The sequence below is a fragment of the Phoxinus phoxinus genome (assembly GCF_949152265.1).
Source record: "Phoxinus phoxinus genome assembly, chromosome: 24".
In the NCBI taxonomy this organism is placed as follows: Eukaryota; Metazoa; Chordata; class Actinopteri; order Cypriniformes; family Leuciscidae; genus Phoxinus; species Phoxinus phoxinus.
In genome coordinates, this window is record NC_136899.1 from 4,579,584 (window position 1) to 4,607,476 (window position 27,893).

Genomic DNA, 27,893 nt, shown 5'->3' on the forward strand with positions numbered 1-27,893 from the left:
CTTTGTAATTAGATACTATTACAATGGGTCAGTATGTGAGAGCTTCCTTGCCTTTGAGGCAGCACAGCGCCTTGATGCTGCAGCACTTTCACAGAAAATAATTCACATTTTGCACAAGCATGATCTTGACTACAAAAAACAACTTGTAGGGCAAGCATATGATGGAGCCTCAGTCATGAGCGGAAAAAACACAGGTGTGCAAGCACGCATAAAATCAGAGGCCCCATTAGCTTTTTATGTGCAGTGCAATGCGCATTGTTTAAATTTAGTATTAGTTGACAGTGTGAAATGCATCCCTGAAGCTAATCGCTTCTTTTCTCTTTTGCAGAAACTGTATGTTTTTGTGTCAGGGTCATATGTGCACCAAAGATGGCTTGAGATACAGAGGGAGATGTTTCAGGGGGCCCCAAGAGAGTTACAAAGACTGATAGAGACACGGTGGGCATGTAGGTATAATGCTTGCAAGACAGTGAGAGACAGACTGTCAGCCATCATACGTTTACTAAAATAAATATTAGAAGAGCAAAATGGTGACAGAGCTGTAGAGGCAAGAGGTTTATTAGCCCAAATAGATCTCAAGTTTGTTAGCCTCCTTGTAACATTCACCAGTGTTCTTGGCGAGATAAAATATCTGTCAGATATTTTACAGTCCCCACAACTTGATTTGGGCACAGCTGTCACACTTGTTGACTCTCTTGTTGACACATTGGAGAGTTACAGAGAGGGCTCTCTCTTTAATGACATCTGGGACAATACTTGAACTCTTACTGAGCAATGCAACATCAGTGCCACACCTTCAGGACGTCAGGTCAGACCAAGCTCTTTGCTTGAAGGGCATTACTTGTTCACTCCAATAGTTCAAAGACAAGAGAGCACAGAGAAAGAGTCCTTTCGGACAGGTTCATTCATTCCAGTTATTGATGTGCTTCTCTCTGAGGTGAAGAGAAGATTTTCTAAAGAAAATTGTGTGATAATGAAAGGGATACAGGCCTTGAATCCGTGCAGTGCCATATTTTGTGAGAAAGATGTAGTGTTTCCATTTGCCTCACAATACAACTGCAGTACTGAGGATCTACAATATGAGATCCCCCAGCTTAAGCACATTCTTGAGAGGAAGCAAAGTAGTGGTCAGAAAACACCAAAGGCATTAATAGAGCTCACTGTCTTTCTGGAGCCATTTAAGGAGGTCTTCCACCAAATGTTTAAACTGTGCAAAATTGCACTTACACTATCCGTGAGCACGGCATCCTGTGAGCGCAGTTTTTCTAAGCTAAAGTTAATCAAAACTGCCTTGAGAAGTACCATGACTGATGAGCGTTTAAGCAATTTGGGTGTGCTGAGTGTAGAATCAAGAATGGCTAGTGCCATAAATCTTGATGACTTTGTGGATGTGTTTGCCAAAAAACATGGCAACAGGCGAATAAAGCTATTCTGAAGCCTGGTAATCAGAATCAGAGACTAATTGATCCCTGTTGGGAAGTTCTTTTTGTAACAGTAATTCTTTTTTGTTTTACGTTAAGCAAAGATATAAATGTTTCTTACATATACTGTATAGCCTGTTAATCAGAATCAGACTATTGATCCCTGTTGGGAAAGTCCTGTTACATAAAGCAAAAATGTGATTGTTTCTGTCTTTGCTTTTATTAGTATCTGCCAGTATCTGCTTTTCCCCAGTAACTGTTTTGTTTGCAATAAATGTACACCTTATGCGAAATATAATTGCAAAATGAAACAGAATTGTTGTGCAACTCAAAATGTTAACTGTACTGTTATTAGTCTATGCACATTATATCATTAGTAACATTAAATATAACACAATAAACCAAAGTATATCAGTAGGAGTTTCCTTAAGTCTTTCTGATAGTTTTCTTCAGGCCGGTTTACTACAACAGTAGAATAAAATTCTGAAATTATGGTTTATAGTTTTGGTGTGCCACCCCAGGATTTTAGGTGGCCCCATCTGGCCACCCCTATGAAAAATTTCTGGAGGCGCCACTGCTTCTATTGTACATGTAGTTTGGATGGGGATCTTTAGAAGATCTGTAAGTCATCGTGTGGCCTTCTCTTACACCATCTGTCTTTTCACAGTGGTTACCGGGTGATTATAACGTGTGTCCTGTATGTTTGTGTGATAAAGGTAAATTAGCTGTCACACACAGCTATGCAGACAACACACACACACACACACACACACACACAGCCCCATTGACTCCCTGTTCCAATGCATTGATGAAGTAAACCGTTGGATGTGCCAAAACTTTCTTCAGTTAAACAAAGACAAAACTGAAGTCATTGCGTTTGGAAACAAAGATGAAGTTCTCAAGGTGAACGCATACCTTCACTCTAGAGGTCAAACAACTAAAAATCAAGTCAGGAATCTTGGTGTGTCTCTAGAGTCAGACCTTAGCTTCAGTAGTCATGTCAAAGCAATAACTAAATCAGCATTCTATCATCTGAACAATATTGCAGGAACTAGAGGCTTTGTTTCCAGTCAGGACTTAGAGAAACGTGTGCATGCTTTCATCACCAGCAGGGTGGATTACTGTACCGGACTCCTCACTGAAGACAGTTGCAGCTCGTACAGAACGCTGAGCAGAACCAGAACACATGAACACATCACACCAGTCCTCAGGTCTTTACACTGGCTCCCAGTCACATTCAGGATTAATTTTAAAGTATTATTTTTGGTATATAAATCATTTAATGGCCTAGGACCTCAATACACTGCAGATATGCTCCCTGAATATAAACCCAACAGATCACTCAGATCATTAGGATCACATCAGCTGGAAACACATAAGCACGGCGAGTCCGCTTTAGCTACTGGAACCAGATCAATCAGTCGTTCTGTGAAATCTGGAGCGATGAAGACATCAGAGAACAAATGTAATCGATGTATTTAAACGATTTTGATACTGGAACATCACGAGACATCGCTTATATTCACAGGCCAGTGATGTAACCTCTGTAACTATAGAAGCACTTCATTATTGTATTGCTTAACTTCTGTCTTCTGTCTTATATGAAGTGAAAAGTGCTTTAGTCAAATCTGTTTAAATGATGTCCACTCACATGAGGTCGACAGCGCTCTAGAAAACACTCTCTTAACACACGTTATCATGTGATCATGTTATTATGTTATTATGTTATTATGTAATCATGTTATTATAATATTATGTTATTATGTTGTAATGTTCAGTTTTCTTTCAGTCATAATATGGTTTTTGAGAGACAGATTCACTCTGTAATTGATGAACCTAATTATTAAATTAATAAAATGTGACCGCATATATAATGACTAATTAGCTGAAAACAAACATATGTATTTCAAATTGATAAGATAAAGCTCATGCATTTGAGCAGTGGCGCAAAAAGTGGGTATGCGCTATATGCGGCGCATAGGGGCGCAGCACCAGCGGGGGCGCCAAAGCGATGGTAAAAAATTTTTTTTTTTAATTTTTTAAAAATGAGAATTTCTATTTGTGAGCTGCTGTTGTGCGTTTCTAAATAATTTTTGCATTTCCTCAATGTTATAACCCTCTAGAGGACTAACTGGCTAGAGTAGGCGCCCTCATAAGAGTCCATCATAGAATTTTGAAAGAAGAGGGGGGGATAATATCGCGAGCGGGCGGGGGCGCTGTGAGCGCTGAGCGAGCAGGTACGTGTAGTGAGTTGTCGTCGATAAAGATGGATAAAGTAAAAAAGCTGAAATGTATAATAACATTGTAATAAATGTATAATAACATTGTAATAAACGTATAATAACATTGCAATAAATGTATAATAACATTGTAATAAATGTATTATAACATTGTTATAAACGTATAATAACATTGTAATAAACGTATAATAACATTGTTATAAACGTATAATAACATTGTAATAAACGTATAATAACATTGCAATAAATGTATAATAACATTGTAATAAATGTATTATAACATTGTTATAAACGTATAATAACATTAAATAAACGTATAATAACATTGTAATAAACGTATAATAACATTGTTATAAATGTATAATAACATTGTAATAAATGTATAATAACATTGTAATAAATGTATTATAACACTGTACAAAAGTTTTATAACATTGTAATAAACGTACAATAACATTACAAATGTTTTTTATATTGTAATGTTTTGTTTCATTATAACAAACATATAATAAAAAGAATCGCTACTTTTTCAAAAAGAATCGCTACTTTTTTCAAAAAGAATCGCTACTTTTCAAAAAAGAATCGCTATTTAAAAAAAAAAGAATCGCTACTTTTTTCAAAAAGAATCGCTACTTTTTTCAAAAAGAATCGCTACTTTTCAAAAAAGAATCGCTACTTTTTTCAAAAAGAATCGCTACTTTTTTCAAAAAGAATCGCTACTTTTCAAAAAAGAATCGCTACTTTTCCAAAAAAGAATCGCTACTTTTTTCAAAAAGAATCGCTACTTTTTTCAAAAAGAATCGCTACTTTTCAAAGAAGAATCGCTACTTTTTCCAAAAAAGAATCGCTACTTTTCCAAAAAAGAATCGCTACTTTTCCAAAAAAGAATCGCTACTTTTTTCAAAAAGAATCGCTACTTTTTTCAAAAAGAATCGCTACTTTTTTCAAAAAGAATCGCTACTTTTCAAAGAAGAATCGCTACTTTTCAAAGAAGAATCGCTACTTTTTCCAAAAAAGAATCGCTACTTTTCCAAAAAAGAATCGCTACTTTTTTCAAAAAGAATCGCTACTTTTTTCAAAAAGAATCGCTACTTTTTTCAAAAAGAATCGCTACTTTTCAAAAAAGAATCGCTACTTTTTCCAAAAAAGAATCGCTACCTTTTTCAAAAAGAATCGCTACTTTTCAAAAGAGAATCGCTACTTTAAAAAAACATTGTAATAAACATAATTATATTGTAATAAATGTATAATAACATTTATACATTTAACAAATGTATAAAAACATTGTTATAAAAGTATAATAACATTGTAATAAATGTATAATAACATTGTTATAAACGTATAATAACATTGTAATAAACGTATAATAACATTGTAACAAATGTATAATAACATTGTAATAAACGTATAATAACATTGTTATAAATGTATAATAACATTGTAATAAATGTATTATAACATTGTAATAAACGTACAATAACACTACAAATTTTTTTTATATTGTAATAAACGTAGAATAAAAAAGATGTTTTGTTTCATTATAACAAACATATAATAAAAAGAATCACTACTTTTTCAAAAAGAATCGCTACTTTTTTCAAAAAGAATCGCTACTTTTTTCAAAAAGAATCGCTACTTTTTTCAAAAAGAATCGCTACTTTTTTCAAAAAGAATCGCTACTTTTCAAAAAAGAATCGCTACTTTTTCCAAAAAAGAATCGCTACTTTTCCAAAAAAGAATCGCTACTTTTTCCAAAAAAGAATCGCTACTTTTCCAAAAAAGAATCGCTACTTTTTCCAAAAAAGAATCGCTACTTTTCCAAAAAAGAATCGCTACTTTTTTCAAAAAGAATCGCTACCTTTTTCAAAAAGAATCGCTAATTTAGAAAAAACATTGTAATAAACATAATTATATTGTAATAAATGTATAATAACATTTATACATTTAACAAATGTATAATAACATTGTTATAAACGTATAATAACATTGTAATAAATGTATAATAACATTGTTATAAACGTATAATAACATTGTAATAAACGTATAATAACATTGTAACAAATGTATAATAACATTGTAATAAAAGTATAATAACATTGTTATAAATGTATAATAACATTGTAATAAATGTATTATAACACTGTAACAAAAGTTTTATAACATTGTAATAAACGTACAATAACACTACAAATGTTTTTTATATTGTAATAAACGTAGAATAAAAAAAAAATTTTTGTTTCATTATAACAAACATATAATAAAAAGAATCGCTACTTTTTCAAAAAGAATCGCTACTTTTTTCAAAAAGAATCGCTACTTTTCAAAAAAGAATCGCTACTTTTTTCAAAAAGAATTGCTACTTTTCCAAAAAAGAATCGCTACTTTTTCCAAAAAGAATCGCTACTTTTCCAAAAAAGAATCATAATATAGTGAAGATAGTGTTTACTAGATATAGTGAAGATAGTGTTCACTAGATATAGTGATATAGTGAAGATAGTGTTCACTAGATATAGTGATATAGTGAAGATAGTGTTCACTAGATTGGTAGGTTCACACAACTATATTGTGATATAGTTCACTATATCAAGTGAACACTATCTTCACTATATCAATAGATATAGTGAAGATAGTGTTCACTTGATATAGTGAAGATAGTGTTCACTAGAAATAGAGATATATTGTGCACTATCTAGTGTACTTGATCTAGTGTAAACTACCTAGTGTACTGGATCTAGTGTGCACTACATAGTAAGCACTACCTAGTGTACTTGTCCTAGTGTGCACTACATAGTGTACTTGACCTAGTGTACACTACCTAGTGTACTTGACCTAGTGTGCACTACCTAGTGTACTTGGTCACTAGATAGTGATAAAGTGAAGATAGTGTTCACTAGATATAGTGATATAATGAAGATAGTGTTCACTAGATATAGTGATATAATGAAGATAGTGTTCACTAGATATAGTGATATAATGAAGATAGTGTTCACTAGATATAATGATATATAGTAATATATACTGTAGTGATCTAGTGTTCACCATCTAGTGTGCAATATATATATATATATATATATATATATATATATATAAATTAAATCATGCATTTTTGTAACTACTGTACATTTCAGAAGTTCTCGTGACACTAAACCCCATATGACAAACACAAGCATAGTAAAAACATAACAGGTTGGCTATAAATATATTTAATGAAAAGATGGTTGAGAAACAAAGCATCAAATTACAGTCAGTGATACACTTGTGAAAAAAGACACTCGTGTGTCTTGACAGGGACCGTCTGTGGAATTAGACCTCATGGAACGTTCTTACAACGTCCTAACAACCACAAGCTCACATTGGACAGATTTACCTGGTTGCTCTCATCTTGAGACACGGTCCGGTTTAAGCACTTCAGGGCACGTTTACACGACAACTATATAAAAAAAACGGAAAGGTTTTCCTTTTATTTTTTCCCCCGTAGGTACAGGCGACAACATTGTCAAAACACCGTTCACACGGATATTAAGTGGAAATTATTAAAAACGCTGTTATGCTGCCCGGCCAGTAGATGGCGATATCACTTTGTAGAGAAACGACACGCATTTTTGTAGTTTACACTGACACGATAACAGTAGGCTATTATTTTCAATAACTTACACTTTGATACCTGTTTTCAGGCCCCCAAAACGCTTTTGTTGTGTGAATGAACAGCCAAAACACAGAAAAGGTTTTTCGTTTTTAGTTCACCATCACCATTTTCAACTAGAAACGGAAAACTTTATGCTTTTTTATCGTTCATTCACAAGACAACAGCGTTTTGAAAAATATGAAAAATATTACAAGATCCTCTCAGAAGAGTTTATATTTAATAAAATATTACACTTAAATGTGTCATAAAACTGTCATGAACAATTTTTTTTGTTGAGTTTCTGAGTTATTTTGAATTTAAATGCTGTTTTGAAAAGAACATTTGTGCTGGTGTATGTATAATGTACCTTCACCTGTAAGAACAAATATGAAGAATCATTTGGGTCATTTTTACATTCTCCCTGTTACCATCATTTCATAAATAATAGGAGATAGGCAATGACTTAAGGTGCTTAAAAACCCTGTCTTTATGCAAGTGTACTTATAACATTTTTAGTCACATTTTCTTTTAGGAAACAAACAAAAATATTGATTACTCAGGGGTGTATCCAAATGTTTAGCAAATCTTGGTTCATAGCTGTGGCATTACAAAAGCTAGCCTAGTTAAAATTAATGTCCCACCCTAATGTCCTGTATTAAAACAAAATACATCAACAGACAAAAGATACCCGTGTTTGTCAGGCCAATTCATGGAGTTATTTGGGGTAAAAAAAAATAATAATAACTATATTCAGTACCACCCTGAAGAAGCTGCACAATAGATATTTATACATATTTCAGAAGAAAAATAACTTGTTCTTCACATCATGTGTGGCCCCCATAGGCATCATGCCTTTTTTTTTCAGTTTTATGGTTTTATCAGGGCCTCAATCGTCCCATAGCCACTGTGAGAAGAACTCAAACGTGCAGAGCATGCTGGGAAACCAAAGAACATACAGGACCTGGAAGAGGATTTTTGAGGGATGAACCAGAGATGCACAACCATAACAAAAGATTATGAACACTAATAGAGGCGACACACAATAATTAAGAGCCAAGTGTGTGAACTTCCAAAAGAATCATTAATAGTAGCCTATAAATTCAGTTATCATTTAGTATTGTAAGTGTAAATATGTGTTATGATATATAGTTTCATTAGGGCAGTATTAAAACAACTAAATTTAATTCTAATGAATTTAAAAACAATATTAAAAAATGTAAATGCATCTACTGAATAATTATTTTAGCTTCTTCAGAGCTGTACCTTTTATGATCATATTTTTTATTTTTTTTATTTTAATAATAAAAAAGACATTTTACAGATTCTAAACATGAGTAGAACTGTATATCTGATTTATAGATGATATTTGGGGTGTTTTTCAATATCTCAAACTGTATTTTTTGGGAAATGTGACAAACATGATGTGAAATTCTATTAGATTCCATTTCAATGTAACAAAATCATTTACAATCAACTGAATAAGTGAATATGCTGACAATATATTGCAAACAAGTTGTTACGACAGTGTGAAATCACCGATTACAAACCGACACAAACAGTGACGTCTCTTACATTTTATGACCACAAGCAGAAAGTGGAGCGTTAGGTCTTCAGGACGACTCGCAGACGAAAGGAACAAGCAAAAAAATTACATCATCTATTAAGAGAGTTCAATATCGGTACTTACAAATGTGACTAGAATGTAAAAAAAAAAAAAAAAAAAATAGAAATGCAAAACACAGGTCAAAAAAATCCTCTCTAGATGGAACTTCACTAAAACAGTCCAAAGATATACCGAAAGCATTAGCATCATAAACAATGAAACCTCCAGAAGGTTCTGAGAATCAAAGGCAGAAATCAATCCCAAAATAATGACTTGACTTTTCCATTCTCTCTACAATTAAAAAAAAGAAAGAACACTGTCATTACTGGTCTTACATTACAAGCCTTTGAAAAATAGCTTCAGCAATTCTTCCGTCACATTTAGCAAACTCTTCTGAATACAAACAAGGTGAGCTAGAAGCTTCTAAACCTCCGTCTCCCTCAGTTCCTCTGTAGTGAAAAATCACATTCAGAATGTGAATAATACAACGTTATGAGTCATTAGAACAAACACAGCAAGCACATTCAAATCAAGTCTCTTGGAAACGCAGCCGAACCCCATTTAAATGTTTAAATTATGCTACATTATCAAAAAAAAACAACAACTATGAAACTCAGGGTCAGAAGCAGTCTGAGAAGGAACCCACCACCGCAGATGAAAGCGTCGGCTGTTATTTCTCACGGTAGTACAGCAGGTAGGACTTCAGCGACTCGGGCAGCGGCAGACTCAGGATTTTGTCTCTCAGATGGTTGACCTGCGGTTCCTCGGGTTTGATGGGCTCAATGTCTTTCTCCTGCTCCTCTTCTTTGCTCTCCTCCTCGATGCACTCGTCCTCCTCGCTGTCCATGGGTTGAGGAATCAGCTGGTTCCCGACGAACACGTAGGTGTTGATGCGGCGGCGGCGGCGGCAGCGTCTGCGCTTGCGCTTCTGGGACGCTCTTTGCGTGTTGTTGCGGCCGGGGTTCTCGTCGTTGGTCAGGTTGCGGAGGGTCCGGCGGATGTAGATTCGGGACAGGTCCTGAAGATTCCTCACGCTCAGAGCCGCTGAGGAACAGACAAGTAATACAGCTTAACGCATACACGTCGCTTTCTCAAATCGCACTTGTGTGCACAAACAATTTGTTTAAACCTAAAGTCTTACTTTCCCAGTTGATTACTCACACACAATAAAGGGATAGTTCACCCAAAAATAAAAGACTAAATTAAATCTGTTCATCATGTAGTGATCGAGTCTCTTTAGAAAATTTGGACTTAACTTCTCAATTCATATGGATTAGTTTTACGATCTCTTTATGAACTTTTTGAAGCGTCACAGTGGTAGTTGTGTAGCTGTCAATGGAGGGACAGAAAGCTCTCAGATTTCATCAAAAATATCTTCATTTGTGTTCAGAAGATGAACGAAAGCCTTACGAGTTTGGAACGTCATGAGGGAGAGAAATTAATAACAGAATTTTCATTTTTGGGTGAACTATCCCTTTAAGACAATTGTTTTGGATTACAATTTTTCTGAATTGTCTTGTTTAAATATGGAAAAAAGGCATCCAATTGAATATGAACAAGTTTGCATATATATTTCCAGAACAGAAATCTGAATATTGGATAAAGCCAGGTTCACACAGCTTGTTTGATTTTGTTGATATATAAGTTAAATAGATGTATTGTTAAAACTGTCAGTTCATAAATCAGAAAATAATGTTAACATCCAGCAAACAAATACATTTTCAACATGTTTTTAGGAATAAAATGGTATATAAATCAGGCAAATGATATATGAACAAACAGACCCCTCTTAAATAAAGCTAAATATAGAACTACTGAAGTGGAGATTTCTGGCTCAGTGCATGAGAAAAATATAATTTTGAGAAAACGGTCTGTAAAGACATGTATTGTTATTGAAGTCTACTGATGCAAATAGATAAAGTGCAACAAAATAAACACTCAATTGTGTATTTTAGACGTTTTCTTTGAACTAGCCTGAAAGAAGACCTTATGGAAGCTCAAAATGGATCAGTGCATGATTTTTTATTTTTGTCTGTAATGTCATTACTTTTCTGAATGAATCAGGTTAATCATTTTAAGAAAATGACCTGTAAATATACGTATTGTAAACTACAGATGCAAATAGATAAAATGTAATAAAATATGCACTTAACTCTTCCCCCGCCATTGACAAGACTTTCCGTCATTTATCACACAATGCTTCCGGCATTCATGTTCATTCATATTCATGTTTTCACTCAGTAGGGGGCGCTTTTATGCATCTTCTAAAATAGCACAGCACCTCCGGATCCAAAAACAAGCAAAGAAGCAGAAACAAGCAAGAGAAGATTGCTTATGCACATGTAAGCTAACGCGATCATCAAACATTAAACAGCATAGAAGTCAAAACTGCCTGACGTTAGCGGATGTAAAGTTGAACCCACAGAGGTGTACGACTGAGAAGCTTCAGGGGTGTTGATGGACTTCATCTATGTTCTGATCATCGTTCAGAATCCAATCTGAACAAAGTCTCTGACAAAAATGCAATTTTCTCAGCATTTTGTTCAAAATGTTTTTTTAAATGAAACTTACCCATGTTTTGATGTTATTGTTTAAAATCAGAGACTTTGTTCTTTCTTTTAAAATTTCCAATATTCAAACAACAAAATATACTTAGTTTTGTGAAAATTATCAAAAATGCTAGTGGCGGCTGGCAACTTTTTTTTTTTTTTTTAAACAACGCTGGCGGGGAAAGAGTTACATGCGCATTTTAGATTCTTTCCACTAGTCTGAAAGATATGTGGAAACAAAATCTCAAAATTGCCCAGTGCATGAAAACCCCCCCCAATGTTTTTTGCCTGTGGTGTCATTCACACTTCTGAATGAATCGGGTTAATAATGCAATCTGCAATAAATCAGTCTGTAACATTGTACTTGGAAACCTCCCAAGTGGCAGCTGATTGGACAGAGCAGTGTGAGATCATATTTAGGGGCGGAGACTCACGGAGAACCACAGCTTCAGCCTTGCAGCCTTCTGTCCTGTTCTGCTGAACAAGAGGAGCAAATGACACCGCCAGGATATTCTTACTCTCCCAGGAGCTCTGACCAGTTCTAGTTATCTGAGTCAGCTGCAAGAACACACAAACACTGAATGAGACGGACGGTGTGTACTAATCAAGAGGTCAAACATTTGATGCAAGACATGAGGTGCGTCCCAATTCGCATACTTATGCTCTATTCTATTTGTTCACACTCAAAATTCCAAAGAGAAAAATTGCACTTAAAATACCCGGATGATGCACTTAATTTACTAAAAAAAAAGGGTAATTGAACACTTCATGCACTCAAGTTCAACTGTCATTGCTTTAATTACATAGTGGAGGGGGCGGGGCTTGTTGAATGACAAAATAATGAAGAAAGGTAAAATAAGTGATGAAAAAAAATCATGCAGAATTTGAGACCAACAAATGCAGACTTTTAGGTTCATATTTTGTCATCTAATGACATTTGTGACCAGTGTGGCTGAAGTGTCCAAACACTTTTAGGGCCCGCTATATGCATCATCCTGTGGTTTACCTGATCCTCTATTGGCATGACCAAAATTCCTCCGACTTTCAGCAGGATTTTCATATAGTTCTCGTGGTCCTTCTGAACTCCAGCTCCGCAGTATATGCGGTCGTACTGGTGACTGTCTGACGAAATCTCCAGACAGTTCCCCACGACAAAGTGTGGTTCGCAGAACTCAAACCTGAAATGACACATTTTTAACACTGATATTCATTTCTAGAACTTCAACAATTTTCTGCTGTTTGTTTTTGCAAAACCTATATGAGATCTAAACCTTATATGACATCTATACAATATTCTGGTCTCTAGATATGTAGGCGAAATGGTTTTGCAAGATTATTTGTCCGTCAGGCAAACCTGCTTTTCAAATCACTTCGAAGTAACAGCACACCTCTTTTTAACTATAGCCTATCATCTGAGTCATCATTAAGGCCCATGGGACAATGAAGGAATCACACAGCGACCAAATGCTATGTGCTAGCATTAAATCAGCGAGTTTAGCACTTGCATTTCCTTCAGAACATGTAATAGTCTATTTTTGTGGATGAATAAAAAGCAATTATTCTTGTATTACCTCCTAGAGAACAGATATGATGCCAAGATAAATCTGATATATTGAGATTATTATCAGCATGAGTCAAAACTTGTTTGTATTTGCATCGAGCCACTAGGCAGCTGTTTTCGTTGAATAGTCGTAGACGTGTGAGATATATCGATATCTAATAAAGTGATTCCAACAAGAGAGCTCCCAAAGCTCCGCAACATTGATTAAGCAGCCTTGTTTTGGCACATGGCCTTCTGTATGAAACACATGCTTTTATGGATTGTTTAATAGCATCAGCACTTTGTCTAATACGTCATTACAGCACTTTCTCCTGACCTTAATAACCCCGCTCTCTCTGGTGCATGACGAAAACAGATGTTTGCAAGCAGCAAATGCCAGGGAGAGCATTCAGGGAAACAGTTGCGTGTCCAATACTGAAGAGGACTATCTGACCTGGCGGTTCTGGTTTTGACAGGTGTTCACACAGGTGTGCGAATCGCTCAGCAGACCGAAGAGCTGACGTGCGCTTGAGGTATTTATTCATTGAGCCTGTGGTTTGGGGTAAGCTAGGCTAGTGCATTCTTTGTGTCACATGGAAGATTATTGGGCAGAGCTGACTAAATCAAAGTTTAAAAAACAAGTGATCTTTGAAGTGCATAACCACAGAACTGCGGTACGACTAATGTGGTTTGCTTGAATCTCAGTTTGCCTCCCTAGAAGCGGCTGCCAAGTGAAACAAATCCATTTCGATTGCTATACTTCTGAATAAACCAGCACTTCTTCTAGCTGAATCTTTACATTCACACTCAAGTCTACAGAAACACAATGCAAAATAAAGGTTGAACATGCCTGTCAAAGCTGTCGCTGTTTTTAATGAAGTCATCGAGTCTTTCTTTCGCATACTCCACAACATCCTTATGGAGCTCAACGCCATGATTTACTCCAAACGGACCTGCAAATAATAATAATAACAGGTCCCTGGATAGGTTTTGGGTCCATCATTCAACATAAGCACACTACAATTCAAAAGTGTTTAAGATAAGAATTAAGAAAAGTAAGAAATGTCAGTAAGATATATAAAAAAAGAAAAAAAAATATACTTTTATTCAGCAAGGGTGCATTAAATAAAAAACAACATTTTATAATGTTACAAAACATTTCTATTTCAAATATATGTAGTTATTTTTTTACTTTGTTCACCAAAGAATCATGAAAAAAAAAATGTACCATGGTTTTTATATTAGAATGATTTCTGAAGGATCATATGACAGTAATGATGCTGAAAATTGTGTAGAAAACTTTGAATATATTAAATATACAAAGAAAATACTAATATATATATATATTTTTTTTTATTGTAATAATATTTCACAATATTACTGTATGATTGTCTATAGCACACACAGTACGAGGGGAGTTATGTGTCAATTTACAACTTAGGAGTTTGTTCGAATCCCTAAACTTAAACATGAGCAATAATATTAATAGTAATGAAAATAAAAGATACATTATCTTGTATCTAAAGTATCTAGAATGTTCTAACAAAAAAAGTGAAATAAACAAGAGGAAACAATAGTACAATAGGTTGATTTATGCAACCTAAATGTATTGTGATGGTTCCTAAATCCTAAATACCGGTAGTCTTTTTGTTTTAGGTGCAAATTTCTTATTTCTTCTTCTCATTATTCTTTGATTGATTTTTATTTTAAATAAATTAAACAATATTATTGAATTATATCCTCAATATCGGCTTGTTTTCTTTATTATATAAATCCTAGACACTTTATTAGAGTGGTTCTCACCTATGATCAGGCCCACCATCGTGCTCAGGTATCCTGTGCCACTGCCGAGGTTAAGGAAAGACAAACCCTGCTGGAGTTTCAGGGCTTCCATCACCTCCGAGTAGATACACGGCGCTGAGAGGTGTATATTCCCATGCTTCCACGCTAGGTCTTTGTATGCATTGTCTCTGTAGCCCTCCAGGTAGTAATCTCCACGGTCTATGGCCCTGAAGGCCTGCTCGACGCGGTCTGTGCGGATGTACTGGGCTTCCTTCAGGTTGTCTATCAAATCGTCATTATCCTCGCCAGCACTGACTGCTCCCCCCATGTTCCCCAGACAGGCAACGAGAAAAAAAAAGAAACAAAAAGAAAATGCAGAGGAGGTGAGAGACGGGTAACTAGACCGGTCCTCACATCCAGATGAAAGTGCTGGAGCGATTCTCCGCAGGGATGCCCAGTCGTGATGTCTGTCCCGCACAAATCACCTCAGACCATTCTCAGCGACGGCAAGATCTGAGGATTGAAAAACAAAGGGTGACAGTTTAGATCTCTCTTTCGCACATTTCAGTTTACCCTTTTCTCTGGTGCACAGCTGGCAAAAAGGAGCCATACTGCGTGTGCCACCTGATACCTGCCGTCTCTGATTCTTCAGCTAGGTGTTGCGTGAACCTGATGTTACCTGCCTGATGCAACCAGCTTTAATATTGCAGAATACAGCCCAAGTCCAAGTCTGAAGTCTCATTACATGTTTCAAATGATAATGCCAGTTATTAAACAGGACGATGGAAATTCTGCTTCCTAGAAATGTTATGCACTTAACTGAATATCCTTTCAAAGCAAGAGAAAAGTGAGCCTGTAAGTGACATTTGGGCTGCAGACAGGGCATTCAGTTTCTTCAGCTCATTGGTAATTGAGTTAAGCTGGATTGCCGTAACCTCAAGGATTTTCATGAACCTGAACCAGATCTGGATTTACACAAAGAAATAAACATGAGGCTTGTTTACTTAATGGTTCAGCGAGTACAAGAAAAGCCCAATTACTGTACATCGAAATGTCTCCATTTTCCACTCCAATTAAGGATGGCTTTGCAAAGGACCATCCTTCTGAAAAGAACCCATTAAATCGGTTTTATTTTCTTTGTTGACATACTTCCTATTGAAATTAAAGAGCTCATCCGTTTTTAAATATATTTTATATCGTTGTTTTTTTAAAAAGTTTAATTCGCAACCAATAAATCACGATTTTCTACTTGCTATTGTCAGAAGCAGCTAGCATTAGGAGTAGGGCTGCACAATATATCGAAATATCGCAAATATATGTATCACGATATGTACAGTATATCGCAACGGCTTTCGATAAGATTTCGAAAAAATTGCCCTAGAAATCAATATAAGAGCTGATAGAAGTAATATATTTAATATACTGATAATGAATATTGCTTTATTTTATATGGTTATTATAAATGTCTACATCGCCAACATTCCCTTGTTCTTATCTTTTCTGCATTTGTCTTTCTTTTCAGCGTTTTCCTGTATTACTGCCCTTTGAGTCTCATGCACTAAAAATACTGTAAGGAGGGATCTGGGTCAAAACTCCTACTCTGTTTTGTACAAGACCTGATTGCAACCCTACAGAGACACTCTGTACATCAGTATACAACTTACAAAAGAGAACGGCACCTATTACATGTCTTTTTTTCAACAAACAGACACCGGTTGGACAACATAAATCAAAGCCATTAATATAGGGAAAGAAGGATGCTGGTTTTCATAACACTGCTAACTGGTTTTGTCAGAGAGCAAGTTGAGTAGGGTAAGCGTACCTATTAAGCCCACCAAAATCTAAGTCTAGGTTTTTTTCATAGATATTGACATGGTTTATAAGAAAAATTATTTGTTAAAATGCAAGATTAATCTCACATTTGAAAATGTATTTATTAGTTGATGTACATTTTAGAATATAAAATTAAGATATTTTATGAATAAAGTCAGAAGTCTGGCATGGGCTTAATTGGTACTTTGGCACCATTTAAGCCCGCATGTGTTCCAAATAAGCCCACATCATGATTGATTTATACAATATCATTTAAAAAAAAAAAAAATTTATAAGTAAAACATTGATATATTTATTCAGTGACAGGGAAGCATTAAAAAAAGTAATTTTGCTAATGTTTGATTAGAGCCCTGGGTGTGATTGGTAGGTGTTAGTGGCTGGGGGTCCAGGCCGGTGGTCTGGAGCCTTCAGTCGGCTTGACTCTGGAGCATCTCAGGAGCCAAGCCGAGTTGCGGATCCATACTCTTGGCTTTCAGGGGGTATTCTAGTGGGCCCCCCACGCCGGGAGTATGGAGCCTTAAGTTGGCTTGATTCTGGAGTTATGCCTGGTCAAAGCTGGAACTTTAACCGAGTGTATCCTGGGAAGGAAGCCAGACTCAGGGGTTAGGGGGGGTCCACTAGTGGTCCTCCCATGTCCTAAGTATGGAGCCTTGAGTCGGCTTGGTTCCACATTAAGTCAAAATTCCACATGAAGTATCCAATTAATAGGCCATTAAACAATTTCTCTCACAAAGTTGATTAAACTTTGTAATTTGAGGGATTCCTCATTGAAACACATAAGGTGGGCTTAAATGGTTCCACAGTCAGTAAAGGTGAAAAAAAGACAGTTTTCCTTTAAAAAATATAATATATGTTTACACAGACATACAAGGAGCTTAAATATACTGTGGACAAAGCATCATAGTAATTTCCATTGTGCCCACATTGAGAAATGTTATGTTTTTTTCATTCAAGGTTAGCTTGTGTTGACTCTAGTTTGCATGCGTTTTATGGCGCTGTACCATTTAAGCCCATCTTTAAAAAAAAGTTAATTTATGAAAATAATCTTCCCAACAAAACAATTTATGATGTATTTATTTGTAAATTAATGTAAAATAAATCACAAAATATTTAGTGTTTGTAGTTCACATGCTTAATTCTTCAGCAGTCTATCTTCCAGTAAGGCAAATGATTTGACCTTGAGATTAGCTTTGAGCGCAAACTAATAAAATTCATCTTTCCATTTAAAGGAAAATTATATAAAATTATGAATTATTATTTGTTCATACACAAAAAACAATACATTTATCTCTTATTTGACATAATATCAATGTAGTTACCAAAAGAATGGCTGAAAGTTGCAGAAATGTGTTGATTTCTGAAGGGTCCAGAAACACCAAAGTTTTTGGGTGTCTTTGTTTGAGGTCCCCTGAGACCGCATGCACATGAGTGGGGCTAACTTAACATTGACAAATGTGTTTAACATGCAATAAAAAATGTCAGGTAAGTTACAAATCACTGGATTGGTTAAAATAAGGAGCAGCAAAAAATATGATTTTCTCTTTTTTATATTAGACTTCAAAGTTGAAAGTGGGCTTAAAGGGTACATGGGCTTAATAGGTACACTTACCCTAACTCCTGCATTGTTGTCAAGTTAATACTGGAAGTTAAACAATGAACTGGAACAATTTGTTATAAAGCTGAGCTGATCCGTCATTAACATGTTTTAACTTGCTGGTTGCAAAATTGCAACATCATCACACTACACTGATGCTCAGCCAGAATAAATCTGTTTATATAGTTCCTCTGTACTTTTCCAGTGAAGAAAAAAGCACTGCAGGATACTACTGAAACTTCACGACCTGTCAACTACACATTACAGCATACATCGATCACATTTCCTATCACAGACTATTGTGTTTCATGAGGACACGTGGAGTGTGTGAATAGTCGAAAGGGAAGCTCATGCCCTCGCTCTGACACAGGGAAAGCAGAAGCCTCAAACTCTCAGTGGATTCATTCCAAACCTCAATAAGAAGAACTGTGTCAGAGAGAAACCCCACCAAGAAAAAAAAAAAAACTGCTCCGGGTGTGTGTGTCCACGGTTTGCAGTGTGTGTGTGTGTTAGGGCTGCATAACGATTAATCGCAACTAATCGTTTGCAGAATAAAAGTTTTTGTTTACATCATATATGTGTGTGTACTGTGTAAAATAATTAACACACATGCATGTATATATTTAAAAAATATTTACATGTTTATATACATTTTTATATTTAAATATAATTTATATTATATCTAATTATAATTACATAATCTATAAATATATATTTTTCTTAAAATTATACATGCATGTTTGTGTATTTATATATACAATTATTTTACACAGTACACACACATATATGATGTAAACAAAAACTTTTATTCTGCAAACGATTAGTTGCGATTAATCGTTATGCAGCCCTAGTGTGTGTTCACTACTAATTAGAACTACTAATGTGTGTGTACTAACTTGGATGAGTCAAATGCAGAGGATAAATTCCAAGTATGGGTTGCTTGCCTTCACGCCACTTCACTTCAGTAAAACATGACCCAACCTGCAGGGGTTGCACACAAAAATAAAATTACGGTTTTTTTTTTGGTTAATATACATTATTGCTTGAATTCATAATAATAATAATAAAATTACTGAGATATAAAAAAAAGGACATGCATTAAAGACAAAGTATTTAGTACCACATGACAAAATATTTTAAAATGTATTCCTTACAACTTTGTTACTTGTACTTATTTATAAATATTTATACTGTTATAACTATTCAAATAGTTACTATAGTATCTATCTATTCCAGTTTTTTTTATTAGCAAACATATAAACACTAGTTGAGACTCTAGTGTGAAATATTGGATTTTAAGAGCAACCTATAACTTCAAGGGAGCAAACATACTTTTAACTTGTATCCATATTTTATATTCATTTATCATTTACATTAATATTACTAATTATTTTCCATTCTCTTGCAATGCTTTGCTCCTGTGGTTCAATATTATGATTGTGTGGCATTCACAAGATAAGAAGGAATGTATCCATTTCAAGGTTTCAAAGGAGTTTGTAAAGCAGTTTGGTCATGTTTGTGCTGTTCAGATGAAGCCAGACTAGTCACAGAGAAAGACGCAAATGAGATTATTCAATAAGTTTTGTTAAAATTATTTTTATGATAGAATGGAAGACGACCAACATTGTGGTGGAGAGAGAAGTTTAGCACAGCTGGATCCAATATTCCCAGAGACTGAGATCTAACAAGTGTGTATTCAGTAGGTAACATTATTTTATTTACAATAACATTTTATTGTATTATTAAGTAACCATTCTAATCTGTAAAAAGTAAAAAAGCATTTAGAGCTGATGGCCAATAAAAACTGTTTATGTTGTGGGAAAAGGCCTATGAATAAGCACTCATATTTAAGGAGCAGTTACTTGTGAAACTAATCATATAAGTCCCGGTTAGGCTGTGTACATGTAATTACATATAATACGTAATATGTAATATAGTACACTACAGTATGTGTACTAGTAACATAAAAAAATAACTTGTAAGGAAATAATAGCCTATTAAAGGGATAGTTCACCCAAAAAATTAAAAATTACTCACCCTCAAGTTGTTTTAAACCTGTATGAGTTTCTTTCTTCTGTTGAACACAATTTAAGATATTTTGAAGAACGTCGGTGACCAGAGAGTTGACAGACTTCCATAGTGAAGAAAAAGTCTACTCTCTGGTTACCAACATTCTTCAAAATATCTTAAATTGTGTTCAACAGAAGAAAAAAAACACATAGGGCCTACAGGTTTGGAACAACATGAGGGTGAGAGAAATTAGACGAAATTTAAACGTTTTGGTTGAACTGTCCCTTTAAAAGCAGCTTGCCATAAGAACGCCATAACACTCGGCTCTAAACAAATAGTACGGCACCAACATGCCATATAAGAATACTTCAGTTTTATATTCCTCGTAAGTGAACAGAAATGCCATATTTTCGACGCTTTCGCTCGTTTGTTTACGTTTGCGAGCGATGAACATAAAACATAGATGGCGTCTGCCTGCGTGACGTCACCCGCTGAGGTCCATCCTCATACGTAAAGATCTACATTTCACGACGCAGTCGAGCTACAGGATTTATAAAACACTTCACATAACCGCACTGCGTTAAATACAGTGTCCAGCGACGTGTGCAGTGCTTAATACATTTACATATTATATCTGAGACAGTAAAAAAATAAAATCAAAGGAGAGAGAGAGAGAGAGAGAGAGAGAGAGAGAGAGAGAGAGAGAGAGAGAGAGAGAGAGAGAGAGAGAGAGAGAGAGAGAGAGAGAGAGATTCGCATGTTTAGATCCGCCATAATCTCTAAACTGGACTTGCTTTGCATACATTACATTACTTCAGTAACTCCACATGTCTATTTAACAGGGTTATGCAATAACTTGACATTTAAAATATTTACGAAAAAGCTCGCGGTGTGTCGTGCATATGGCCTTTGTTATTATGCGTGTTGTGTAATGAGCAAAACATAAAACATTTTTTTTTTTTAATAAAAAAAGCAAGTTATTAAAAAATAAAGCTTCAGATACAGTTGTCATACGTTACTTCTTGCTATTGTTAGTTGTCTAATAAGTATTAGTCAACTTGCAGCATATGGTTAAAATGCCTGGCCGCCGTCTGTAATTCAGATGAAAATAAACTGAAAGAGAAGGGAAAAAAATAGTTTTTCATTTACTTCAGAAACCCACGCTGTTAGATAACATTAACATTAACGCTGCATGACTGGGAAAACCAGTAAGACGGCGGCATATTGTGTTTGACCTGGTACATCAAAACACTATAAAACATAGACAATATGTTGACAATAAAACATTTGTGCATTCTCCAAAACAGCCATTTTGGGCTTTTCTGCGACCATTAAACCATTACAGTAAGTTAGCATTTAAATGTCTGCCACATGTAAGTTACATCTTCCCCCAGCTTGCTCAGATCAACGCAAAGCAACAAAACAAAAATGTCGGCATCATCTTCGGAATAACAATGTTCACTGACCTTTATAAAGCCATGAATCAATCTCAGGCTTTGCACTAGCCAAACAGACTGGATGCACATTAGAGTTGGTGTTTTTTGAGCGCACTGTTGATTATGTATATATTTTCGTGGCGTTGAACAGCAAGCGCTGTTTTTGTCGAGGAACAGCTGAGAGGATGTAAACAGACGTCACGTGGTTCACAGAAACGAGGCTGCGGACATTAGACGGCAAATGCTGCTGGCTAATAACTGTTTGGTATTATAGTCCTCCAGGGGGCTCTTGGAGGCCCAAAAAGCCAAAGCCCCATTGAGCTGCATTAAAATATAAGCTCGATTAAAATTATATTGGACGAATTTAAAAAATGTAAGTGTATAATCTTTTGTATGTATTGATGCTGATGATTGGTCTCTGAAATATATTGACAAATAAGCGAAGTACATTTATACAAAAACGATTAAATACCATTCGACTAACTATTAATCACCGAAGAATATGATTCGTCCATTCCGACCAGCGCTAAGAAAAGTATAACGTACCACGTGACCAAGCCGTTATATTCGCGTCTTCAGTTGTAGTCAGAACACTTGAAATTTCAAAACACCGTTGAATCAAAATACACAGTGAATAGTTCAAATAAAAAAAAATATAATTTAGATACACAGTGTATGGCTAATTAGAGACATCTTCTGGGACAATACGCCAAGCCAATGCCATTCTGCCATTTTTTTCTGTTTCGGACAACGTTTTTTTTGTTCCTCGCCTGTATTCACACCACATGTCCCGCCTCCTGAGCCAGGATTGGCTAGTAGCCCAAGTAGGCGGTCAGGGATTGGACAGTTTAGGAGTCGTTCATATGACGTAGCTACCATAGCAGGAGAAGGCGGGACATGTCGAAACATGAGTGGAGAAAAAAGCTTTTCTAAGGAAAAACTGGTGGCTGCCTTTACAAATTATCGTGTAAAAGGCATTTATCCCATATAAGCAATTTCTTTACAACCCTCAACGTCAACTAAAGGATTACTAGGTTAAGCAATGAATCAGTGGTTATATTTGAGCAGCTGGGGGTCAGGGTCCATGTGTTAGTAGATTGATTTATGAAGATCATTTTTTGGCATTGTAATCTGTTGACAGTGGGTCAACATTCAGAAGCACTTAAACCTCAGTTACTCATAGCAAAGAACAAGCATGCCTTCTTGTTTACATCCAAAACACCCACCACATGCCTATATGGTTGCATCATTGCATGCCAAATTAGTTTGAACAAAAATGTAGGCTACTGTATCTGCCTTCTGGCATATGTATATTAGGCCTGATTAAGAGTTCTGTTTAAGAGTTCCTGATTAAGCATTTGCCATATGTCAGTAGTCTCAGTCTGACTGGAAACATTCATTTACCACGATGACATCTTTTTATTTTCCCATAGACTGTTGATACCTCATTCCCCTGTAAGATCCACTTTTGTCAAGCTCTACTGGGAAATTACTATTATGAAACCACTTTAAAATTAGCATGTGTCCATTAATACATATGGATATTACGTTTCAACTATAGAGGACGATGCTCCAACAGGATTGACTGCGTAACACGTCTTTCCCAATCAGGTTTTGGAAACATCAGACCATGATGTTCAAACTCTACAACATGGGCAATATGTGACAGCACTTTCATCCAGTGGAATTATGGGTAAAATTATCTCAAAAGAATGATATCAAACTCCCCTTTAACTCTAAAATGCATAGCATACTTTGCCCTTTCTGGGAATGCATAAAGATTAACAAAGGCAGATGCAATAAGATGCAACTTCTTTAAAACTACTTGCTGATATTTTAATGATAATTAAATGATGGTTTGTGTGTGTGTGTGTCTGTGTCTCTCTGTGTGTGTGTGTGTGTGTGTGGTGTGTGTGTGTGTGTGTGTGTGTGTGTGAAAGAGAGAGTTTACCTAGCTGTGAATTTTGTCCTCAAACTATTTATATTTATTTATATTTATTACATAGGCCTACATAATGTAATAATTTATTGTACTAAATGATAGTCTATTATATTATATAATTAAATACGATATAATAAATATTAGCCTACTTTACAATAATACAAATTGTTTTGTTTAATATATACTCTTATGTGTATATGACAGACGCTCATAGCTATTTACTACATTAATATAATAATGTAATAAAGTATGTAATAACAGTCTAATATTTAGAAAATTACTATTTTATATATATATATCTATGTATACATGTGTATATAATGTTTGTAATTTTTTATTTATTTTGTCTTTTTTTTAACCCTATCCTTTAGGGGGTAAAGTTTGAATTAAGGTTCGTCAGTTCAGTTGTCACAATTATTTTTGTATTACAGCAAGAGAAGTTTATAGTATATCCTCCTGGTACAAAGAAAAATATCAAACTAAATGTGAAAACAAAGATTAGATATAGCCTAAAGATGAACGCAATGAAGAAAGAAAATCACTTCAGGGGAAAAATGTATCAAAATATTGGGGTGCCCAGGTTGATGCATACAGCAGCATATTTCATTTACATCTATGTGAGTATTGGTGCATTCAAAACTTTGTTAAATAAAGTTAAACTCTTTCCAATGCAGTATTTGCTAATGAGGACAGTAGGCTATTAGGCTACAGTTTGCCCTGGAGTGACTGTATTAGCCAAAGCCCAAAGACAGGCCGCCAGCATCTCTGCTTTTTCCCTTTGATATTATGATATTTCTGTATCTCGCCATGAGCATGACATGTTAACTGTGAGATTCAGTCGAGTGTTTGGGTCAGGGTTAAAGTTAAGCGAAATCAAGGCAACACACACTTGCTGAGCTGTGCAAGTCAGTCAGGGATCATTTCGTAATTGTTGGTTTTGTTTCTAGGTGACGTTCAACAGGAAAGCTGTGCCTCATTTCAGATAATTAGATATAATTTGCATCATCCTCAACGCATCAAAGGCAAGGATAAATTACTCTGATAATTATAAAAAGGTAATTACAAAGGGTAACAAACCGAACACCATATTTACATATTTACTGATGATTTCATATCAGCGCAACAGTGTCTCGAGAGGATCTTAAAATCTCTTTAATGATCTCATTGTCTCGCGATTTAACCAGTCAAACTGGTAAGAACTTATTTATTTACCCTTGTATTTGCAGAGACTGAAATCGTTGTCTTATTTCTCTTTTTGGGTAGTTAGTGTCTCGAATGCAGAAACGAAGGCCTGAAATCTTTTGTGTCTCAAAGTTGCATCCATACGCCATCTGCTGGTAGATATGAAAATAGTTTTTAAATGTCTTGCAATATCATGAAAAGTTAAGTAGCAACGTTTCAAATGTCACGCTGTTCAATTAGATTTTCAAAATAATACAGTAACATTATATAATTTTGGATTTGGTTTTGAGCTCTGTAATCAAGAAGCCATTACAACAACACACGTCTGCGAGGAGCGAAAGTGTTTCCATATTCCATTCAAACTTTTCAGACATTTTTCCCATTTCTACATAATATATGCAGTTTTATAAATTAAATATGAGACTAAATGGAATATTTATACTTTTAAAAATATATTATACTATATATAAATATATAAAAGTCGCTGGCTTAAATTTTTAAGTTCAACCAACTTGTATGTTTGTCATTTCAACTTAAATTATTCAACAGACTTTAAATTGCTGAATCTTGTATAACTTGAAAATTTGAAAAGATGAAAACTGCTTAACTTATTTTGATGAGTTGAAGCAATATGTTGTCATAACTGTGAATATGTGAAACCACCAAATTTCATTTATGTAAATTTGAACAAAAAATATTGATGGCGAGTAAAATAAGTTCAATGACATGTTAAATACACTCTATATCAAGTAAATATTTTTTATACAAGCTTTTATATAAATCATATTTTTATATGAGCCACTGTACAATGAGCGCTAATCAGAGATCATTTCAATAGTTTATTTCTACCATACACAAACTGTACAACACAGCGCAGTACTGCTTATGAAATTTTAAAAGTGTAAGGAAATCCTGATATACAAACTACTTGAACTAAAAAAAAAAAACATTTTTTAAAAACAAAAACAAACTAAATAATTTACAGTACCGTGTATTTTACTATTTTTTTCTTTCACACAAAAAAAAATTCATATCACATTACAAAACATCAAATACAAAAAGGAAAAAAATAAATATTCCTCACAAAACTTCCTGAGCAAACAATCTGTGGTTTATAAATGAAAAATTAGCAATTACAAATCATTTAAACAGAAGTAATTCTAAATTATACAGTCATTTAGGATTTCAAACAAAAATGGATTCAGTACAATTCATTATGCTCATTTGGTCAGATAATATAGTGTTTTTATTTCCTCTGAATGACCTGTAAATTTGCTCAAACAGTTTTTGACATCATCAATGGACAATGTAAAACCTGCACTGATCACACATCTGTGACCCGCTCGAAAGAAACACTAAATAACAGAATAAAAGTGCAAAAGGGTACGTTTAGTGTTAGAGAACGCTTTAAAAGTGCCAGAACAAGGCCGTAACACAGCAAATGTCTCCGATAACAGCGCCGTGACCTCGGCCCTGCATTTCAACACTAAATCAAGTGTCATAATGGAAAGCTTACTCTCTATTGCAGTTGTTTTGCTGGGAATTTGTCCATTTTTATATTTTAGTGGGTTAAAGACGTGAAGTGCTTTGAGAAAACTTCATCCATAAAACCTATTTGAGAGCCCACTGTTTGCCTCACAGAAGAAGCCAAAGGTTGAGGAGTTCAGAAAAGAATAAAAAAACGTATTGTGCCTGATCATAAAACACTTCTTTTTTTCTTTTGTTTTTTACAAGAATATCGTTACATACTTAAAATGGCGTATAAACTGTAGGTAAACAGAGTTTAGAGGCTTTTCATTCAGAAAATAAATATACTGCAGAATAAAATGAATCACCATTCACGTAATACTGCTCTACCACAAAACATATCATATTCCATGTACTCATTTACATTTAGGCACATATATGCACACACATGGATGTGCACACCAAAGGCAGTTCATATGAGCAGAAACGGAAATAAATTATGATGTCCTTCTTCGTGGATGGTTTGATTTTTGCTCTGGTCAAGTGTCATTGTACAGTCGTTCGGAGAGTGAGTCGGATAAAATATTTTTCTTTTCGCTCGCTTATTAGAATACAGATTTATGCATGAAAAAACAAAGGGTGCCATTTGTGGATTAATCAATTGCGCACATTAAAAAAATAACCCATACGGCTCTAATAGACCAATGACAGCTGCTCACCAACAGGTGGCGCAAGTGGACTATTCTTACATTTGACATCTGTTATAAAAAAAAAAAGAAGAAAATAAAATTCATCATCACGAATGCCGGCGATTAAAACTCCCAGTTATTGTACAACAAACGCAGGTAAATGTAAAATAAATAAAATTCACAATATGTAAGATTGGCCTTGCATTTTTGGAGTTGCAGAAACAAAAACAACAATTATGATAGCAATAAATAAATCAATAAATAAATCAATAAATAAGATTACTGTGAGATAAATAGTACCGATGAATAAAGATAATATGCAGCAATAATATAACAACACACAAAAGAACAATACGGAATAAAGTCAAGCAAACCATAGGAAATAAATAAGTGCAAAAGGAGGTCGAATCTCACTACAAGGAACATTGAGCTGTAGAAATGTGGCTGGTAATTTTTCAGTGCAATGGATTAGTCATGGAATGGAGTTATTTAAACGAGACGTATCTTGCACAGATCACAAAGCCAGCCCTCCGTGAGGGAGTTTGGCCTTATACGTGGATGCCCTTTATGGCCTGTCTGATGCTGTCCAATAAGGCTTTGCATTCTGGCGAGTACTCGTGCTCCGAAGTGTTGTACATATCCGTCAGTGTGTTCACGTACGCTTCGAAGTTCTGTTCGTTTATCGGACCCTGGAACACATCGAAGAACATCCTAAATGTGTGTTTCATGATGTCCTCCCTTACAATCATGCACCATTTTAGCTCAAATCATAAAAAAACTTTATTTTAAGGTGTCATTGTTACAGTGTAATTATATAAGTACTGAGTAATAGGGTTTGGTTGAGGGTTAGTTGCATGTAATTATGCATAATTTACTGTTATTACTATGGTAATTACATGTAACATATGTATGGACACTGTAAAATTAACCTCGTCTTGTTTTAATATCAAGCTAGCACAGTTTTAATGTAGTGCTTTATA

General features: G+C 34.9%; 2 protein-coding genes across 15 annotated transcripts in view; both read right to left on the bottom strand.

The window, feature by feature from the left end:
* Positions 1-6,848: 6,848 nt before the first annotated feature.
* Positions 6,849-22,430, bottom strand: pcmtd1 (protein-L-isoaspartate (D-aspartate) O-methyltransferase domain containing 1). 11 transcript variants are annotated; one of them, XM_079601272.1, is made up of 8 exons: positions 21,664-21,862; positions 21,260-21,310; positions 19,084-19,168; positions 14,782-15,273; positions 13,829-13,931; positions 12,445-12,616; positions 11,873-11,996; positions 6,849-9,933 (listed from the first exon to the last, which is right to left on the bottom strand). In XM_079601272.1, the coding sequence occupies exons 4-8, from the start codon at positions 15,086-15,088 to the stop codon at positions 9,560-9,562; spliced, it is 1,080 nt and encodes a 359-aa protein (XP_079457398.1). In that variant the 5' UTR covers positions 15,089-15,273; positions 19,084-19,168; positions 21,260-21,310; positions 21,664-21,862; the 3' UTR covers positions 6,849-9,559. The 11 variants fall into 11 exon arrangements, with proteins under 11 accessions (XP_079457398.1, XP_079457399.1, XP_079457394.1 ...); XM_079601273.1 differs by lacking the exons at positions 21,260-21,310; positions 21,664-21,862 and adding an exon at positions 22,180-22,430; XM_079601268.1 differs by lacking the exon at positions 21,260-21,310 and having other exon boundaries at positions 21,664-21,951.
* A 3,058-nt stretch (positions 22,431-25,488) lies between these two features.
* The window catches only part of st18 (ST18 C2H2C-type zinc finger transcription factor), a 63,432-nt gene continuing 61,027 nt past the window's right edge, over positions 25,489-27,893 (bottom strand). For all 4 annotated transcript variants that reach the window (XM_079601603.1, XM_079601602.1, XM_079601605.1 and 1 more), the window contains one exon: positions 25,489-27,602. In XM_079601603.1, coding sequence (XP_079457729.1) covers positions 27,462-27,602 — 141 coding nt within the window. In that variant the 3' untranslated portion in view covers positions 25,489-27,461. The remainder of the gene's footprint in view (positions 27,603-27,893) is intronic.

Excerpts from the sequence above, each read along its gene's own strand:
- pcmtd1 (XM_079601273.1), bottom strand. The coding sequence starts at position 15,088 with ATGGGGGGAGCAGTCAGTGCTGGCGAGGATAATGACGATTTGATAGAC. Across the intron at positions 13,932-14,781 it reads GATGGTGGGCCTGATCATAG|GTCCGTTTGGAGTAAATCAT; the intron begins GTGAGAACCACT and ends TATTATTTGCAG. Across the intron at positions 9,934-11,872 it reads GGCTGAAGCTGTGGTTCTCC|CGGCTCTGAGCGTGAGGAAT; the intron begins GTGAGTCTCCGC and ends TCTGTTCCTCAG.